Here is a 21392-nt window from a genome sequence, read left to right as displayed (position 1 = left end):
GTACAGAACCACTGGACGCTGTGGATACTGCGCTATCCCATAATGCAACGGGACCGGCGTGGAAGAGCTGTCAGAATACGCGCCAGGTAGTAAGCCCAGATTGTATCCCTGCTTACCCAGTATACCGATCGGTACATACTGCATCAACGGCTGAGCATTAATTACTGAATCGAATGGAGTACCGTCACGGTACGCGATTCCGGACGCAGCCTCTTGTCTCTTCGTGCTGAAAGAGCTAACAAGATTTCAGTAGACAGGCAGGACAGATAACCTACATCATACCCCAATTTGGTGACATCTGCTGACATTTAACCATACAGAGCACCCGTGCCATGTCCTGGTTCGCATTAGGAAACGACGTGAAGCGCTCAGCATTTTAAATCAGGCTGTCTATCACACAGTCGTTCAGACAGTCGCTCTCTGTCCCAGAGCTGTTACTCGGCGCTGTTAGAAGCAGTCCCACAAGCTACAAAAGACGGATAACGGTTATTATTAACCCGTTTATTATTCTTTACACTGATCCCCAGCAAAAGTACTGTATTCCAACGGATCAAACCCGTCCATAGAGTGGACATGAATCATCACAGTTTTTAAGAGCACGCTTGTCGTGAATACATGAAGCTCAGAGAGAAAGGAAAGAGCCGTCACGGACTTTAACGGACCGTTGTTTCATGTACGCTCTCTGGTCTGATTAGTGAATCAGACCAGACTGGAACTTATCCCGTGAACACTTATGTCGAGTTTTTGGGAGCTAGGAAAAAACAAACCAAAACATACATACCCGGAGGACGCCTACATGGAAACAGGTCGAACATAGAAAACTCCAGACAGACAGTAACTCAAGCTCAGGATCAAACCTCGGTCTCTGGTGCTGTGAGGCAGTGTCACGACATATAACCCACAGCATTTACCTGGACCAGGATGTGGCTTACTGATCCATCTTACTGCTCTCTTCTTCACATCACATCACAAGACGTTACCCTGTTAAGCCCCACTCGAACATTCCTAAACTCCTACTGAGAAACATATGGCTCCCTTGATGGAGGGAATGTATGCCTACAATGAGTTCCCCCTGAGTACAGATAAACTTTCCCATAGCCCTTCGCTCCCACCCCGGACCACACAGCTCCTCTGGGAGTGCTGAAGAGTGCTGAAGAGGTTGGGAACTATAGAGAAGTAGGAGGTGGATTCAGACGTTTGGATGAATGATTTTCTCCACAAGAAATCTAGGCAGCTCAAATTCTAGGGAAGACTGTATGTGAGGTGAGAAGAAGAATATAAAGAAAACGTTCAGTCGGAGAACCTACAGTAGAGGCAGTCAAACGACTATGTTTGTGCACTAAAGAAGACCATGCAATTGGCATCCATGGCTAAGTCAAGGGCAGGTGTAGATTATATCTAAACATGCATACTCGGAGATTATGTTCATTCTCTTAAAAAAAAAAAAAATAATAAAAATAAATTACTTGTTTATGACCGGGAGAATTTTTGGAGTGGAAGAGAAATAGTGGAACCTCACTCCTTACGGGTACTATCAGGAGTGCAGACATGCATGGGGACCGTATAATGCTAGTAATGCTAGTAATCATCTAATGAGCAAAGTAAAAATCAATCACAAACTCAGTCTAACATGCAGCATAGTTAACTGCCTACTTGGATCCAATTGCTGGCTCAGACTGGGCCTCTCGCAAGTCCAATGGTCTTGCAGAAACCTCATTGGCTCCTTGGAATCCCAGTGGTTTCCTATAGGTTGAAATTTAGTGACTCGAATTATATATATTAATAATAAATTGTCAAAATTCTTTATTTATATATAATACTTTTGAAGTCCAAAATTTCAACGGAATTTACATATACAGGTTGAAAAGGAAGGATTTATGGAAAGACAAATGAACGAACCGGTCGAACATCGAGTAATGAATTAATCACAAGTCTAGAAGGATCGATGCAAATCATGGAAAGTACATTCAACGATCATTTTTATTTATTTATTTATTTATTTATGTTAAAAACACCCTCGAACTATAACTATAAACAAGTATGTATTTAATCTGGACTGAAAACTCCTATAGGTCTATGGAGTGTTCCTCATGTTCTCTGGGACACTTAAAAAAAAAAAAAAAAAAAAAAACATTAGGAGTTATTTATATAAGAGAAAGATCTTGTTCCGCCGGTGGAGCTTCAGGCTAACCGATCCCTCAGGCTAGCATCCGGCCCACCTGACCTGAGCGAAGTACTTGTGACTGGCTATACTCAAGTATATTCAAGTGATCAACAAGACAGACCACAGCAAAACCATCTAAAGCATATAAACATTCGAAAAAGGACTTTGTAGTTGATGTGGAACTTCCAGTACAGCTTCAAACAGACTGGAGTAATAGACTCCAACTTGGGTATGCTTCGGCTAAGGGTGCAGGATTCTGTATTGTCAACTAGATGAACCATACTTAAAGAGGGAGCAGTCCAAATTACAGGCTAGAAAAGCTATTTTCCCTCAAACGATAATATGAAGTTTAAGAGATGTTTCTCACATTTGAATCAGAAGATAAACCAGCCTCTAGGGTTAAACCCAGCTTCTAGATATAACCATGGCCGAGATTGTATAGGGTTCAGGGTTTAGTACAGTATGTGCTATAAAGGCATGTATTAATTGGAGAGTCTCAAAAGGACTTTGATTGGACAAAAAAAATAAAAATAATATATATATATATATATATATATATATATATATATATATATATATATATATATATGTATATATATATATACACACACACACACACACACAAGAGGTGTAATGTATTAAATCACAACTTAAATAAACTTAAATTAAAAAAAAAAACCCTCCCATTAAGAGGGCAAAGAAATTCTTCTCTTTTTTTTGTACCAGCTTGAGATGCTTTGGGTGGATTGATTTATTTTCTGTCCACTGAGACAGACATCGACAGCTACATGTCGAGGCATGGCATAAACAATACTCCTCGTGAACTGAAGAACACAGGAATGAGACGGAAACAAGTGATGATGTAACCGAAAGGCAAATGTTGGCCTTAATATGTTATGTACTGTAAGTAAATGCCACGTACAGTCCTAGATGCACCTACTGTAGCCGCTAAAGCACTAAAATGCTCATTCTGGTCACTAGATGGTGCAGGAATAGAAGAGGAAGGCATGAAAGATGAGGTCGAGATCCAACGAGGCTGCAATCAAAATGACAAAATTGCGAAAGCTGCCAACATACCACACCATGGCCTCTTGCTCTGTTCATGTCAGAGTGATGATAAATGACGATTGGTTATCGAATAATGAATAATGATAAATCTGATTGACCGATTACACGCTCCCGACTGCTTTTAAAAAAGAGGGCCCGGTGAGACTCGGTTTCCTTCATTCTAAGCACAGAGTCTATTAATGTTGTGCTTTGTAGATTCAGTAGTACATGGTACTCACTTTCTAGGCCGGTTCTGGACGGGCGAGGCTTGCACCGGTGGGGTGGTGGTGGGCCGTTTGCGATTTGGGTCCAGCGTGGGGTTGGGCATCCCCGGCCGAATCGGGGGTGTTCCGCCATACGGGGGGCCAGGTGGACCCATAGGGGCACCTTGATGGGGCATCCGGGCCCCTGAGGTCATACCTGGACGCTGTGAGGACAGAAAGTCAGACAGAAGACGTCACCGAGAGAGAGAGAGAGAGAGAGAGAGAGAGAGAGAGAGAGAGAACTATCAATGTATATATGTATGTATGTTATTTGAATATTTATTTGAAATTGTTGAATGATTGTTTGAATATTCAGATCACCCATGCACGCATGCTACAATAAAATACCGGATGTGAGCATAGACACGGCACAGTGAGGGCTGTGTAGTCATGTTCTGCCCTATCAAGCACTGATCTAGGCCATGGCCTCACACACCTGTGACTGTCATTTCAGAAGCGACAGCTGCACCAAGACTGAAGCGGGATCACACTACAGCTCAACCAAAGTCAAACTGGTGACACAAAGCAACTGAACAAGCACACCACTGTTTCACTCATCAGCTCAGTGCATGTTTAAATATATATGTTTATATACGCACTAATCGATCACCCTTGAAGATTCTTTGTATTTTCTGGGGAACCTTTAACGTTTCTATGCCAAAGTTTCCAAAGAGGAAAGCCTTAACAATGCAAGGAACTCTTGCGAGACTCTTTTTTTCCCCTAGAGTGGACAATGTATTACCCCATATATTTAATTCATAAATCCAATGGGGAAAAAACAAAACAAAAAAAAACAAATACAAAATGCTGCCAGTAAAAATACACTGGATTAAAAAGCTAATCCAATCGTAATCCAATTGAATAAACTCACCATTAAAAAACAAACAAACAAAAAAACACCACCTCCACACACCATGTAATTCAGTGTTATTTATTTTATTTAGTTATTATAGGAATAAGAATTGGCCCAATCCAAAATTCTGATTAACATTTGGTGTGAGGCAGGATGCAAGTGCACAAACTCGATGTACGCTTTATAACTCTTTCAATCCTTCAGGAATTGATGTAGACGTTAAGACGATCGGTGCGTTTACACGGACAACAATAATCCGATATGAACCCGATTAAGACGATACTCGGATTAAGAAACTAGCATGTAAACAGAGATTATTGATGATCCTTAATCCGATTAAAGTCGTACTCGAAGTAAACACAGATGGAATTAAGACGTGTGGAGTATTTCCTGTTTTAGTCGCATTATCGGCGTGCGTTACAGACATGTACACACCTTAATCACACTATTAACCTCGTGTGGGAGTTTTCACCGCATTGTGCGACAGGACACGTACACACACGGCAGCGCTCGACCGTTTAACGGCAAACAAGAGAGCACGGCTGCGTCCCAAACCGCGTACGTACCTACTACAGTATATAGTAGGTGAAATACATGCATCTCAGCTACTATATAGTAGGTACGTACGCGGTTTGGGACGCGGCCCACGGCTTCAAGCAGTCGTCTGTTTGCACGTACGGCACGACAGATAATTAACCGCACTTGAAGCTTTCGTAAAATTAAAACTGAAACACCCGAGACTGTATACGGTCCCATAACGAAGACCGACCGTACGTCGATACGTGAAATTCTGGAGGGAACGTCGGACGGCGTGACGCGGGGACGTAATGACGTGTGACGTTAATCCATCTACGTTCTATAACACGTAAAACCTGAACGTGAAAGGGGTATTCTAAAAGCCACTCATGTAAACACCTTAATCAGAATACTGTCTTATTCAGAATAAGGTCAGTAATTACATCACTGCTGTCCGTGTAAACACAGTCGTAGACATGTACACACCTTAATCGAGCAGCTTGATAACACAGGATAACATCTATGAAGACCAACAAGTTAACACAGAACAGGTGAACACAGTCAGGGAACGGACCAATGACAGGCAGTGGGGCAGAGACAGAATCAAAACAGAATTGGGAACACCTATACATTCATGCAGTTATCTAATCAGCCAATCGCGAGGCAGCAACACAATGCATGCGCTTCAGTTAATATCCGCATCAAACATAAGAACATAGAAAACGTGTGATCTCTGTGTCTGTAGCGTGGATGTTGGTACTAAAAGGGCCGGTTTGAGTATTTCAGAAACTGTTGATCTCCTTTCACACACACCAGTCTCTAAAGTGTACACAGAATGGTGCAAAAAAAAAAAAACCCAAACCAAACATTTTATACATTTGTATAGCTGTTTATTTTCACTTATTTTAATACTTTTCCGCTGCTATATTGTTTCTCGGCTTGTGTCTGTTGCTGTAAAACTGGAATTTCCCATCTTTTTGGGAATTCATAAAGCGCCTTAAAATTGAATAAAATTCTTTCAGTTTTCTTCCTCTGCTTCAGAATGCACTTCCTGGTCAGGGTCACGGTCGGGTCAGGTGCTGTCGTTTCGCACTGGACGGATGCCTTTTTTGAATTTTTTTTTTTTTTTTTAAAGTATTCCTCAAATATCAAGAAAGATGACTTTGGTTTGGAAACACTACATCTTTCCTTCAGTTCGATAACTGAAGCGCCGTCATTGCTCACATTCCCCTCCTCTAAAACACGAAAGGTCACCTACACAATGACGGTTTCAAAAATACTGAATGGCTGAAGTAGTCATGGTTATGACTCATGCGGCAGCTCAAAGTCACGGGAACTCGCAGGACGTCGGGAGAAGCTGTGAAAACATTTGGAACTGGAGCCAAAGCTCACAGCTCCTGTGCTCTCCACAGTGCACTTCTGCCAGACGTGGTGTGGTGACCCTCCTGTCCTGACCTGTTCACTCTTCCCAAAGTAGGCTGAACCCCAGGGTTTCCTGGGTCAGTCCGATCCCACCGGCTGTGGGAGGGCAAGGAGCAATGGGACGTGAACATGTGGACACAGCGTGAAGTGGCAACAACTCTCAAGGTCGCAGAGGAAGTTTGAGGCACCGAGGGAGGTTGGACCGGGCATCGGGAGCAGCAACGGGCTGCCGCTGAAGGCTCGTTACAGAAATAGAACTGATGATGAAGCGCCACTCATACGTGCTCTTCTGTTTTACAATAAACTAGGGTTACGAACGCAGCCAGGAACCGGGGAAAGGACATCAAGAACTGCTGCAAGATTATTCAGCGTTATTCTTTTCTAACAAATAGGAAAGAAAGCGACGACGGACGCGCAAGCCGCTAGTCCGAATGGTTCAAACGGTTATCAGAAAGCGCTAGCCCGCGTACGAGTGTACGTCATTTGAGAACTTGCGTTTGCGTGCAAAGTCGAAGACGGAAGAATCAATGAGAGGAACAGGAACGCCTTCGTTTGTAAGCGCGTGTCCTTGTCGTCTAGGTGCGGCTCGGCTTATATCGAAAAGCTTTTGTAATCATGGCGTCGTCGTGACTTCGCCCGTCAACAAGGTACGCCGGTAAATCGGACGTTATGTGCGCGAGTGGGACATGTTAATGCAGGGTGTATCTTTGGGAGTACGTGTGAAAAGTTAGGGAAGAATACATAACTTGAACTGCTTATTAGAAATAGTCTTTTTCTTTCCTGGATTTGTGCAAGTTCGCAGGGACAGTGTATCTCTGACGGACGCAAACGTCCGTATCCGGCCAAGAATAACTTCAGTCAGAGACAAGAGGAAAACCGTTTTCGCCGAAGTGTCCTTGACACATATTTTCTTCATTTCTTTCGCTCAAACGTTTAGCAAAATCGTGGGATATATACAGGTGCATCTGGAAAATTAGAAGATCGTGGAAAAGTTCCCCAGTAATTTAATTCAAAAAGTGGAACTTTCAGATATTCTAGATTCGTTACGCATAAAGTGAAATATCTCAAGCCTTTTTTGTTTTAATCTCGATGATTACGGCTCACGGAAATCAAACATCCCGTATCTAAAAATATCTGAATAAAGAATTTATAATAGAGAAATGTTGACCTGAGAAGACTCTAATCAGATAATTAACTCGAAACACCTGCGAAGGTTTCCTGAGTCTTTAATCTCTCGGTCTGGTTCAGTACACGACCACAATCACGGGGAAGATGAGAGTAAATGTTGCATTTCGTTTGGAAATCGAGGTTCCGGAGTCTGGAGGAAGAGTGGAGAGGAACAGAACCCAAGCTGCTTGAAGTCCAGTGTGAAGTTTCCACAGTCAGTGATGATTTGGGTTGCCAAGTCATCTGCTGGTGTCGGTCCAGTGTGTCTTCTCAAGTCGAGAGTCGATGCAGCGTCTCCCAGGAGATTTTAGAGCACTTCATGCTTCATCTGCTGACGAGCTTTATGGAGACGCTGATTTCCTTTTCCAGCAGGACTCGGCACCTGCCCACAGTGCCAAAACTTCTAGTAACTGGTTTACTGACCGTGGTGTTACTGTGCTCGATCGTCCAGCCGACTCGCCCGACCCGAACCCCATAGAGAATCTACGAGAGACACCAGACCCGACAATACAGACGACCTGAAGACCGCTATCAAAGCGACCCGGGCTTCCAGAACACCTCAGCAGCGCCACACGCTGATCGCCTCCACGCCACGCCGCGTTCACGCAGTCATTCATACAAAAGGATTAAAACCCCGACCGAGTATCGGTGCATAAATGAACACACTTTCCACAAGGTCGACATTTCTGTATTATAAATTCTATATTCGAATATTTGGAGATACTGGATGTGTGATTTCCGTGAGCCGTAATCATCGAGATTAAAACAAACACGGGCTTGAAATATTTCACTTTATGTGTAACGAATCTACGATATATGAAAGTTCCACTTTTTGAATTGAATTACGGAAAAAAAACGAACTTTCCCACGATGTCCGGTGTTTTTTTTTTTTTTTTTTAGATTAACCCGTATATACAGCATTTGATTGCTGGTCGTACCTTGAGGCAAGCAAAAAAAAAAAAAAAACCCCTCAAAACTTTGGAAACAGCATTACAAAAGAATCTGCACGTTAGTTTCAAATTACACACACTCACAAAGGCGACTGCACGTACACAAGCACATCTGCATTTTCGAATTGGCGCTGGAATCTGAAATAAAATAAACTTCGGATCGTGCTGCCACAAAACGGGACAGATTGCACGACGATTCGCTCAGCGCTGGCACACGCGGCTCGGGCACGGGCTGGGCGAGAACTCTCAGTGGAAAAGTTTATGCTCGGAGCAGACTAAACACAGGAGGTGCAGTCTGTCGGGCGAAACCAGAAACCTCCCTGTGAAGTGGCGCGAGGCCTGGCTCTCACCCTCTCCTCATATCCAGTCCTGTCTGAACTTTCTCATCGCAGTAATTCGCTGCTCTGATCCTCCGCCTTTCTCTGACGGCTGCTGCACTGCTGCACGGAAATGACTCTAATGGCATTAGAGATTCACTCGGGGATTTGTCAAGGGGAAGAAGAAAAACACGCAAAACACTTAACTGAATAGTTTTAAGATTCAAATAATACTAAAAAAAAAACAAAAAAACAAAAACAAACCCAGCATACTGACGAACTCCACAGACATTTCGCAAGACAAGTAAATCAGCATTACACTGGCATCTGGAACTGAATCGGTTTCTGCGCACTGCTCCGACACTTCTCCACCGTGACCTGCACCGGCAGCCGTCCCTCACTCCTCCTCCTCTTCCTCCTTATCCTCTGTTTCAATCCCTTCTAAATGAAAGCTCTGCGTCGCAACGTTCGGAGTACCGTGCCTGTTTCCAGAAAGCATTCACATGCTGTTTCCAGAAAGCATTCACATGCAGCATGCTCACACACACACACACACACACACACACACACACACACACAGAAGGGCTAAGCTGGCTCGCTCACCACTCCGTGGACGAGAAACTCGAACAGTTTACTCTTGGTGGCTTTGCGAGCACCGCCTGTAGAATCCTCTGTGGCCATTGTGTGGAAGCCCCCTTTTCCTTCACCCCCCGATTTTCCTTTTGTTGTCTGTATTACCGGCTTCTTCTCCCCGTCCGCCTCCCCTTCTCTCCGCTCCACATTCACTCTCCTCCAAAAGAGAGCGCTCCCGCCCTCCTTCACTCTCCCTCTCTATATCTCCTCTCCCAAACGTTCCCTCACACTCCCCTCTCTCTCTCGTTTAAAGCATGTTAGTGTGTTGCCAAAAGTCCAACCTCCTGTTCCACGCTCTCTTTCCCTCCCTCTCTCTCTCTCTCTCTCTCTCTCACTCTGCCTCCTCTCCTCTTTTTTAAACACCGAGCTCCCTCTCACATTCTCAGCCTAGACAGAGACTGGGGGTCTGACAAGTGGGCTGTCGCCGGCCGAAAAAGAACCCCACGAGACTGCGTAAGTCGAATTAAACGGCGCCTCTCAAATGAAACGTGACACGTGGAAGAAAAATAATAAATCCATACCGAATTACTCCTTACTGTCCGGGTTGATGAATCTGCGTTATAACATGGTGTCCAATGAAAAGCAAATCCAACACAGAGTGCCTTAGGAAGGTGTCCTTAATCGTCTGTTCTTACGGATCAGATCTTCTTGCCCGTGGGGTTGGAGAGCCGTCTGCCGAGCCGTTCCATAAGCGTTCAACTTCCCGTGGCGAAACTAAAATGCCCCTCACGCCGGAACCGAGCCACTGGCATTTTCTTTCACTCGTCTGTATACGGTGTGGATATTAGGTCTAACTAGAACTCATACTACTACAGTGAGAATTCAAATAAACTGACAGGCGCTATATATATATATATATCTATATATCTATATATATTTTTTTATTACCAGAGGTTTAGTCTACAAAGCTCCCAATTTAATAAAATAACAGAAAGACTGAATGGCAGGAGTCGCACGTGACGGGATCGAGCTACACGTGTGTTTAAAACGGAGAGAAACCGGATGGTGATTTTCTATCTAGTGATACAACATACTCATCATTACACATTTAGCTACGGAGAAGAAAAAAAAACAAGACGAAAAGAACGATCAGCTATATGATATATCCGTGGGTAATAACGTCCCGGGTATGAAATACAATAAGTGTTAGGAGAACTGCATTCAGGGAATATCTCATTACTCTCTGTACTCGTTTGCTATTTCGGAGAAAGTAAAAGGCAGGTCACGGGACAAAGACGGTCAATAAATCGATATAGGCAAACATAAATAAATAAATAAGTCCCAGAGAGGAACACGACTGCCAGGAGTAAGGCCCCCTTTTCAGGACCCCCATAAGCCGATACTCTCGAGTAGCGACGTCCCATTCGTTCGGAGCACAGAGGGGTGCTGGAGGGAAGGGAAGGGGACGAAGGAGGACGAGGAGGGGGGAAACCCAGCTTTCACAAAGACCGCATCCACGCCTGAGGCCTGCCGAGTGCCGAAACGCTACGTTTCTGTTTAGTCGTTTTTTTTGTTCCACGTATTAAAACAGAATCACGTCAGATGCACCGGCTTCTCCTTACCGTTTCTCGTAAGCACGATGAGGAAAAAGTGGTATTAATAAGCGACACAGCGCTCACGGACGGACGTTAACGCATTTGACGAATCACGTTCAACAGCACCGCCGTGTGGAAAAGCTTTTCAAATCCAAGGCAGAGTCTTTAATGTTTTTCCCTAAAACAACATGCGCTCTGTGGTTTTTTTTTTTGGACATTTTTTTCAGATATACAGGACGCCGAACCTCATGGAGTTTTAAAATAATCTTGTACACAGCAGCGTAAATCCACGTACGCCGGTTATTGCGCAATAATTTAAACGCATGTTTGGCATCAATTCTTTATTCATCAATTAGCTTGATGGGTTACACTATAAGATCCTTTAATCAGAGAGGGAATATGTATGACTTGGCTCATCATTCGGTCGACTATATGAATTACCGAAAGGCGAATGAGTAAGGAACGAAACGCGACGAGGCGGTAATGACATCACACCAATCTGCCTTTGATTATTTTCCTATAACGGCATGCCCCGATTCATTTACTCCTCTTAAACCTTAAAACTCCTGCCAAATAATAATCGAGTTGTTTATTCACGAACTTTACTGACTGTTAGGAAAACACTCGCACCGGAGACTCCTTCCTTAAAATGTTCAATAGACACGCGCTTACAAAGACCCCTTCAGCGTATTAACGAACAGACCGTTCTCTTTATTAAACGATAGCACGTACGTCGCTGCGCTTTATCAGGTTTAGACCAGGTCGATCGTCCGTCGTACGCCGTCGCTATAGAAACGAGAACGTATTCGATAGGTCACGAGCGCAGCGATATTAAAACCTGCGATTTGCTCAGCAGCCGGAACTACCGTCCATCGATAAACGAATCGACACGTCCTGACCGATCAGATGTGAGAACTGGGAGTATAATTCTGTGGCGTGGAATAACGTCATAACTATTCGAATTTTACTAGTTTTATGACATCATCATCGTCATCACTCTCTCCGTCGTAGCATCTCTCTGACTCGCTCGTCATATAGGAAGCCCGTACGTAGGAAGAAATATTTTCATTATCTTACGTTCGAAGTATAACGAATGTCATCGTAAAAAAAAAATATATGACAAATTTAAGGGAAAACCCCCCCCCCCCCCCAAAAAAAAAAAAACAACAACAACAATTTATTTGATTTATAATGAATCCATTATGAATTAGAGTGAATAGTGAACTTAATCTCACCAGCATCATGGTAGAGTGCCCCCCCCCAGCAATCAGGACCTGAAGTTTGCCACACAGTGAATGCAAACTAAGACTGGTTTTATTTTGAAATTTTAAAACTTGCTTTCCATAAATGAGACTGAGTCATCCTGAGGGTCTTCTCTACAGCATAAACAATAACATGGTGTTAGATTAATAAGGATTTAGGGGGGAGAGAGGACGGGGGAGGGAGAGGGGGTTCTGGGTAATAACAGTATCAGCATTATATAGGCTAGACGTGTCTCAATTTTTTTTTTTTAAAACTGGTTTAAGATTTAAACCAGTTGAACGTGGTGCCTTTTGAGAAGAAGCAGAAAAATCGCAGGAGAGGCCTATAGGAGCCTGTGCAGCGTCGTGACTGTATTTCAGAAAGCCTCGGATGGAGAGAAAGCGCAGATGTTGTTGTTATAAGCAGCTGGAAACGGAAGGTGATGGGTGACTGCGTTAGAATGGATGCAGAGGTTTTGTTCTCCTACCTTTCTTTCCATCGCGGCAAGTTTGAGATGCGCGCGCGCACGCACACACACACACACACGCACGCACGCACGCAGGTCTGGTGTCCGTCTCCAAGAAGTTCTCCTCGGACTGTCGGCGGCTCCTTCCTTCTCCTCCTCTTCAGGGAGTTAAAGCTATGGATGGTGTGGGATGCTGATGAAGAAGGCCCAGTGTGGAGGAGAGCGGCGTGCGGTGCGGCAGAAGACGACGCGCATGCGCAAAGGGAGCGCTCGGCTTAAGGGACCGTCGTCAAACTACAGTCACGTGTAAAGAGACGGATGTTCAGGCTACCCCTTATATATTTCTCTACTGCGCAACCCAGAAAGTACTGTAGGAGTCCTATTGCTCCGAGTTAAAGCCTATAGGACAAAAATTGTCTAGGAAACTGTCCACAAACTCAAAAAAAATAAAAAATAAAAAATAAATAAAAAATAAATATATATATATATATAAAAATGTGACGTTTCCATCCATCCGCCCATCTCCCATCCCGCTTATCCTAGACTGGATTACGGAGAGTCCGGAGACTATCCTCGGGAACTCGGGGGACACCCCGGATGGGGTACCGATACTCATTACTCATCGCAGGGCACAATTGCGCACACATTCGTACATTTGGAAATGCCAATCAGCCCACGACGCATGTCTTTGGACAGGGGGAGGAAACCTGAGTACCTGGGGGAAAGTACATTCAAACCCCGCCCCAATCTTGTAGGTTGCGAGGCTAACCACTAACCAACTCCACACAGATAGTAACCCGAGTTCAGAATCGAACCGGAGAACCCGGAGCTCTGAAGCAGCAATGCTGTGCTCAAATACATTCGAGCAATCGAATTCGGAGGCGCAGACCGTTTCTATAGTGCTTTTCTTAAATTTAGGAAACAGGAAACCTTTATTTTAAAAAGTTGAGTAAACAGACTGAAGAACACCAGAGTAACAGGGAAAAGAACTGCTGTAAAATAAATACACATCATTTCAGAAAAGAGCAAAATAATACCAGGTTCTACTCAGATGCAGCATCAGAGGTATGATTTTGGGTTTGGGGCTGAGAAAGAGGAAACGGTGCTTTCTATTTTAATGCTGGAACCAACCGATCCCTACTTGTTCATTACAGTGATGCTGCACTGGTCGAGGTGTCTCCATTTGCATGTTCATAATACACTATATGGGCAAAAGTTTGTGGACACCTGCTCATCAGACCCATACGTAGTTCTTCTCCAAACCGTTGCCACAAAGTTGGAAGCACACAACTGTATAGGATGTCTTTGTACTATATAAGCACAAATCCACCCCAGAGCCATGTTCCAAAATCTACTGGAAAGCCTTCCCAGAAGAGTGGAGGTTGTTCTAACAGCAAAGCAGGGACTAAATCTGGAACGGGATGTTCAGCAAGCACATATGGGTGTGATGGTCAGGTGTCCATCACAGACGTATGGCCGTCTTGATCAAGGTAAACATGTTGATACTTTTGTTGATACAGTGTATTTAATAAGCCATTTGTTACTCAACATGAAAAATATTTATGGTATTCAAAAATAGGCTTAGCATGACTTCAAGCCATTTAAAAACCTGCATTAATTTCAATCTAATCAGGAGACACAAAACATCTACGGTACAAATGACATTACTCGCCAATAAATAAAAGAATGATTTAATAGATTATGTTTTCGTTTCAAAATCCGTCGGGGGTTTTTTTTCCGTCTTCTTTTTACACAAAGTACTTCAATAGTCCAGACATGGATCAGCAGCGCGGTCTGCTCTACTCTTTAACAGTGAGAGACAGACAGACAAGAGACAGGTAAACCTGCCTGAAAGTTTGAACAGTCATGTGACTACCAAACCCTCCCATATGCAAGCACCAGTTACACACTGGTAGCCTGCAAAGCCAAAAATGAGAAAAAGAACAATAATAATAATAATAATAATAATAATATTAGGATAGGCACAATGAGCATATCTAAATATTAAAAAAAAAAAAAACCCTAAAAATTAAATATCGAGCACATTACTGTGTGACAAGCATAAAACTTGAAGATGGACCTGACTACAGTAAAGAAAATAAGACCTTTCTGAAATCATGGCCTCCGTCACACCCGAGAAAGTCCAGAGATCCCAGAAGCAATGTAAAGTGGTGCTGGTATGTGTATGAGTGTACGCAGGCTAAGTGTATGCGCATCAGGTGAAGCTCTCGGAATTAACGGCGGTACACCCCGAACGCGACAAAACTAAAGAAAATGGTGATGCCCACGAGAGAGGCGGTGGCAGGAGCAGTGAAGAACTGGCGGTACTGAAACTGGAAGTACCAGAGCACGGAGAGCATGAGCACGAACAGCGGCACCATCAGACTGCCCACGTTCAGCGCCACGTGCACCTGGTCGGCGGCGCGAGCACCTGCGGGCATCGCCCGCGTGGCGTGCTGAGAGATGTGGCAGTGCAGGACGCAGTTGTCGGCGAGGTTAAGGGAGGCCAGAGTCTGGGCGTCGTCCTGGAGGAGCTGACCCTGGTAGATCAGACGCACCTGGTGCTCCTGGCCAGCAAAGTAGGTCCTGCGCATACGATCAAAAACATACACAGCTTAGGCGTAGAACCAAGATGGCTTCCGAATGACAGATGATTTATTTAAATGGAAATTATGTGTCAGTCCACGTTGTGCGGCAGTTCATAGGATACACAGACACAGCAGTGGCATGTTAGTTTATGCGGTGCTTGATTGAGTGCATCAGGCACGTCAGAATTTTCTATATTTCTGCGTAAATATGACCTAAAACATCATCTGATTTCCCTCAAAGGAGATAAAGAGAACCCAATTAACAAACAAGGTAAAGATATTAATACTCGGTCATTTGTTTATTGAGGAAAATGATCCAGTTACATATCTGAGAGTGGTAAAAGTATGTGAACATTTGCTTTCAGTATCCGGCGTGAGCCGCTTGTGCGGCAATAACTGTAACTAAACGTTTGGGGTAACTGTTGATCATCCTGCACATCAGCGCAGAGGAGTTTTATCCCGTTCCTCAGTACAGAACAGCTTCAACTCTGGGATGTTGGTGTGTTTCCTCACCTGAGCTGCTTGCTTCAGGTTCTTCCACAACATTTCTACTGGATTAAGGTCAGGACTTTGACTCGGCCGTTCCAAAACATTCACTTTATTATTCTTTAAACGTTCTTTGGTAGAACGACTCGTGTGATTAGGATCGTTGTCTTGCTGCATGACCCACTTTCTCTTGAGATTCAGTTCACAGACCGATGTCCTGACATTTTCCTTTAGAGTTCACTGGTACAATTCAGAACTCGTTGTTCCATCAATGATGGCGAGTCGTCCTGGCCCAGATGCAGCAAAACAGGCCCAAACTATGACACTACCACCAGCATGTTTCACAGATGGGATACGGTTCTTATACTGGAATGCAGTGTTTTCCTTTCTCCAAACATAACACTCCTCATTTAAATCAAAAAGTTCTATTTTGGTCTCATCCACCGACAAAACTTTGTTCCAGCAGCCTTCTGGCTTGTCCTCATGGTGTTTAGCAAACTGCAGAGGGGCAGCGATGTTCTTTTTGGAGAGCAGTGTCTTTCTCCTTGCAACCCTGTCATGCACTCCATCGTTGTTCAGTGTTCTCCTGATGATGGAGTCATGAACATTAACGTTAGCCAATGTGAGAGAGGCCTTTAGGTTTTTTAGAAGTTACCCTGGGTTCCTCTTTGACCTTGTGGACTATTACACGTTTTGATCTTGGAGTGATCTTTCTTGGTCCCATCTCCTGGTCAGGGTAAAAACGGTATTGCATTTTCCTCCATTTGTACTGTACTGTATCTGTCTGAATGTGGATTTATAGAGTCCAAACTCTTTAGAGATGGTTTTGTAACCTTTTCCAGCCTGATGAGGATCAACAACTCTTTTTCTGAGGTTCTCAGAAATCTCCTTTGTTTGTGCCGTGATACACTTCCACAAACATGCATTGTGAAGCTCAGCCTTTGATAGATCCCTGTTCCTTCAATAGATCAGGGCGCTCACTCACACCTGATTGTCATCCCGTTGATCGAAAACACCTGCCTCTAATTTTCACCTTTAAATGAACTGCTAATCCTAGAGGTTCACATACTTTTACCACTCACAGATTTGTACTATTGGATCATTTGCTTCAAAAACAAATGACCAACTATAATATTTTGTTTCATTTGTTTGATTGGATTCTCTTTGTCTACTTTTAGGACTGGTGTGAAAATCTGATGATGTTTTAGGGTCAGACTTACGCAGATATTTAGGGTTCACAAACTTTCAAACACCACTGTATATGGTTTACCTGATAAAGGGCCTCGTGAATGTAGGTATAACCTAAATTAACCTGATCATAATTAGTACCGCCCTCCTCAATCTGGTCACCTGCCAACTCCCACCCAATAATTCTCTCCCTTATCATTTGAAAGCTACCAGCTGGGGAGGGAGGAGTCTACCATTTCCTTCCTCTGAGAACTGCCCCTCCCACCTAGAGAACATGGCCAATTTTACTCCCTTGTTGCACCACCTTGTAGCCCCCGAGTATTGTCATGTTTAACAACAATGCTGCTAGACACCTTGGCAATACTACATACTGGGGTAATTGACGATGTTTGATGGTATTAAAAAAAAAAAAGAACTGTTAGCAGATATGCCTGAAAATGCCTTTCAATTAAGGCTATTTAATATTTAATAAGCTTTTATTATTACCTTTTAATGTAGCCGATGGTGTCCTCGGGGTTGACCTGTGCTATTCTCTCGGTGTCGTTCAGAAACTTCAGCCTCAGTACCATGTTTCTCTCCGTGTTACTGGGCACATCTTCAGAAGTGGACGCCTGTGTGGCGCTCGAGGCACTGTCTGGTGGCTGCGTGCTGAGTGAAGGTCCCCTGTGTCTCAGATTGTCTGCCCCCAACAGGCTTTCTTCTCCTGCAGCCTCTGCACTGCCCCCGTGTCCCTCAGCTCCTCGCTCAGCTCCCGCCTCAGTCTTATCATCTTCCCTTGCGCTGTGAGGTGGAGAGGTAGTGTCACCAGGGGGGTGGGTCTCTTGGCTCTCTGGTTCTGCCGAGGGGACGGAGCCTGGGCTGGATGGGACGAGGTGCTCAGGTGGCTCAGCCGTGTGAGTGGAGGCCCAGGCCAGGACCAGGATGAGCAAGAGGAACACGACTCCGAAGAGCAGAGTGACCTCATCGCCCACGCCCTCGATCAGAGCCATCCTGGGCGGCTGTGTCCTGGACTAAGGCAACTTCGTGGTAGGCACCTACAGCACAGAGAAAGACGATGCTTTGCGTCATGTCCACGATATCGAAGGGTGTACTCACGCTAGGCGATCTGTACCGTGCCCGAGCAAGTTTGACCCCCAAAGTCCAGTTCGTTTGACTAGCGTGATCGCTCCCTACGGTGCCTGGGCACGGTACGCTGAACTCCGGCTTTCTAAACACAAACTGGCTCGGCTTCTCCAACAGATCCTTTGTTGTGGCTAACTTAACGGAGATGGGTACAGTGGGTTTAAAAAGTATTCAGACCTTTAATTTTGGCGCATTTTATCGTGCTATAGATTACATTTCAACTGGATTAAAGGGACTTTTTAGCCATCAATCTACACACAATATCCCAAACAAAACACACGTTTTAATTGTTTTGACAAATTCATTAAAATCAAAAACACCTTTGGCAGCAACTGCAGCTTTGAGCCTTCTTGGGTAAGTCTCAAACAAGCTTTGCACACCTGGATTTGGGCGGGTTCTCCCATTCATCCTGGCAAATTATCTCAAGATGATTCTGATCGGATGGGGAGAGTATGCGAGTTGCCATCTTCAGGTGTCTTCCCAAATGTTCTACGGGGGTTCGAGTCTGGGCTACCCAAGGACATTCAAAGACTTGTCCTGAAGCGACTCTTTAAGGAGCTCTGTATTCAGCTGCATTCATCCTTCCCTCAATACTGACCGGTCTCCCCATCTCTGCCACTGAGAAACACCACCATGCTTTGCCATAGAGATTGCATTACCATTTGATGAGCAGTAATTGTTTTTTTTGATGAATGCAGCACTTGGCGTTCAGCCCAAAGAATTACATTTTTGTCTCCACAGACCAGAGAATCTTTCCCTCATGCTCTCAAAGTGCTTGTACAAATGCCTTTTACTTAGGAATTAGGCTTCCTATAGCCCCTCAACCATAAACGATTGATGGATGGAGGATTTCTGAAATGGTTGGTTCTCCTATATCTGAAGAGGATAAGCCCATTTAGAGTGGCCATTGAGTTATTGGTCACCTCCCTGACCAACGCCCTTCTAGCCCAGTTTCTGAATCAATTCTAGATAAGAGTCCAAGTGGTTCCAATCATCTTCCATTTCACAATGACAGATCTCACTGTGCTTCTGGGAATATTCAGTTTATAAATGGTTTTATCCCCTTCCCCAGATCCACGTCTCGCCTCACGTCTCACCTCACGTCTCAAGACTTGTTTTCGCTTTGACGTTACGGCTCATCGTGTGTACTATTCAATTAATATCTATAAACACCGTCGATACAAAAGGGTCCGAATACTTTCCGAACCCGCCGTCTCTTCAGCCGTGTTAGTTTTTATCTGGACCTTTGTAAAGCTTGTATCGCAAGTCTTAGTTAAAAACCCTGCTGTAAACTGACACAAACTACTTGAAGTGGTTAGAAATGTGTGTGGTGAGCTGCTAAATTAGGCGAGGAAAAGCAGCCACTCATTTCCGGTCCTGAGTGGTGAATGTGACGTCATATACGTTGTCTCCAGGATAAATGACTGACTGCAGTTTGAATGTCACTTTTTTTAAACAAACAAACAAACAAACAAACAAATAAACAGCGTTTAAAACCCACTACATCTTGTCCACAACCCGAATAATAACCTTTCTACGCGTTACTGGACACATTAATCCAGATTTATAAGTAAGGAAAATAACAACACATAAACAACTGAATATTTATCTTTCAATAACAATAACTAAATAAGCTAAAAAGGTGAAGTTGCTGTCACAGGATAAGCTAAACGAGATGTTACTGGCTGCTTTATAGAGTCGAAGTAAAGCATTTAAAGAAGAATTTTTTGCGTGAATAAAATGAAAAACACAGCGTTAGTTACAGTCTGAGATCACCTACATGGGCTAACACCAGCTCCATTACACGCTACAGCTAAACTAGCAATTCCACAACAGCTGTTGATTTAGGCTTTCTAGCAGCTTGTGTTCGGGGGATAAAGATAAAGGATTATACAATACAAAATGATAGAAATATACAGGAAGTTGTGACATGAGATAAGAAAACGACTTACTGTTGACATATCACACTTCATGACAGTACAACATTCACTCTGTTTTACTTTTATATTTCCTGATATTTTGCGGATGGATTGGCCACATTAGCATAAATCACCACTTCCGGTAAATAAAAAAATTAATAAAAGCGCCTCGAACTTCAAATTAAAAGTCGCTACGTAATCTGTCGTAACGCTTTCTTTTATTTATGTATTATTGTTTTGGTATTATTATTATTATTAGTTTGGTTATTTTATTTTTATTTTTTTATTCTTATTAATATAGTTTTTTTTGTTTTGTGGGGTTTTTTTGGCTTTCTTTTCCTGCCAATGTACTGCCCACACTCCTGTCCATAGGGGGCGGTAATGCACCTTTAGTGGTTTGCCAACCGCCATTAAAGCAAAAAGAAGAAGAAGAAGAATCTGCCGTAAAGTGTCGCATAAATGATTTCAGAAAGACATTTTCTGTTGCACGACTTTGTGGAAAACTACAGGTTTTCTTAACTGAAATATGATTCCGTTTTAAATGTATCTCAAGCAGATGTAAAGTTTTAAAGTTAAAGTCTGATGTGCCGCCCCACAACACCCCCCCCCCCCCCCCCAAAAAAAAAAAAACAAAACAAAAAAAACAACTACTACTTTTTACAACTACTATTTATTGATTTCATTTGCGTTTAATTCAATGGGCAATAAATAAACTATACAAATTATAATGTTTTATACGTTAAACAACCCTATCCAGGGTGTCCCCTGGCTTGTGCCCCATGCCATGTTTCCTGGGATAGGCTAAAGGTTCTCCACGACCCTGTGAGGATAATATGTACAGAAAATGAATGGATGGATGGATGGATGGATGGATATGTTAAACAGCGTTACTCACTTCTGTTCCTCTAGTCTTAACATTTTACCTGAGGTAAAAATCAATTGCAGCATTTAAACTAATCACTGATCGCTTTAACATCGATACTGAAATAATCGCTGATAAATTGAGTGATTTCTGTTCTGTTGGGTAAATTTCTTTTAATTGATGTCTTTTTACGAGGTAATTTACACATTTAAAACCTTTGTCCGTTGTAATTTACCTGGGCTGTAGGAACACAGATGGTTGTCCATTTGCCATACCGCTTATCCTACTGGGTCGCAGGGAACCTGGAGCCTATCCCAGGGAGCATGGGGCACAAGGCGGGATGCCAATCCATCGCAGGGAACAATCACATACATATTCATACACTACGGACACTTTGGACATGCCAATCCGCCTACCATGCATGTCTTTGGACTGGTGGAGGAAACCGGAGTACCCGGAGGAATCAACTTTTGCAGAGGGAGAACATGCAAACTCCGCACACACAGGGCAGTGGTGGGAATCGAACCCCCAACTACATCTGGAGGTGTGAGGCGAACGTGCTAACCACTAAGCCACCGTGCGCCCTTATTATTCTCTGTAACTTTTGTTCCTGATGCTTTCAGGTCATCCTGCAATATTTTTTTCAAATAAC

General features: G+C 43.6%; 2 protein-coding genes across 5 annotated transcripts in view; both read right to left on the bottom strand.

Moving 5' to 3' along the window:
• The window catches only part of smarcd3a (SWI/SNF related, matrix associated, actin dependent regulator of chromatin, subfamily d, member 3a), a 31931-nt gene extending 19084 nt beyond the window's left edge, over positions 1–12847 (bottom strand). Inside the window, exons 1-3 of one of the 4 annotated variants that reach the window (XM_017472249.2) lie at positions 12597–12847; positions 3451–3638; positions 1654–1743 (exon numbers count right to left, since the gene is read on the bottom strand). In XM_017472249.2, the coding sequence (XP_017327738.1) occupies positions 1654–1743; positions 3451–3638; positions 12597–12608 (290 nt within the window). In that variant the 5' untranslated portion in view covers positions 12609–12847. Of the gene's footprint in view, positions 1–1653; positions 1744–3450; positions 3639–9018; positions 9154–9302; positions 10108–12596 lie in introns of those variants that run through there. The other 3 variants (XM_017472247.3, XM_017472250.3, XM_017472251.3) reach the window with 3 other exon arrangements.
• Positions 12848–14250: 1403 nt separating this feature from the next.
• On the bottom strand, positions 14251–20052 carry tmub1 (transmembrane and ubiquitin-like domain containing 1). Its single transcript, XM_017472252.2, has 3 exons — positions 19912–20052; positions 17324–17871; positions 14251–15161 (listed from the first exon to the last, which is right to left on the bottom strand). The coding sequence occupies exons 2-3, from the start codon at positions 17824–17826 to the stop codon at positions 14810–14812; spliced, it is 855 nt and encodes a 284-aa protein (XP_017327741.1). The 5' UTR covers positions 17827–17871; positions 19912–20052; the 3' UTR covers positions 14251–14809.
• Between the last annotated feature and the right edge of the window lie 1340 nt (positions 20053–21392).

This window comes from Ictalurus punctatus, chromosome 7, assembly GCF_001660625.3.
Source record: "Ictalurus punctatus breed USDA103 chromosome 7, Coco_2.0, whole genome shotgun sequence".
Classification (NCBI taxonomy): domain Eukaryota; kingdom Metazoa; phylum Chordata; class Actinopteri; order Siluriformes; family Ictaluridae; genus Ictalurus; species Ictalurus punctatus.
This window is presented reverse-complemented; position numbering and strand designations above follow the sequence as displayed.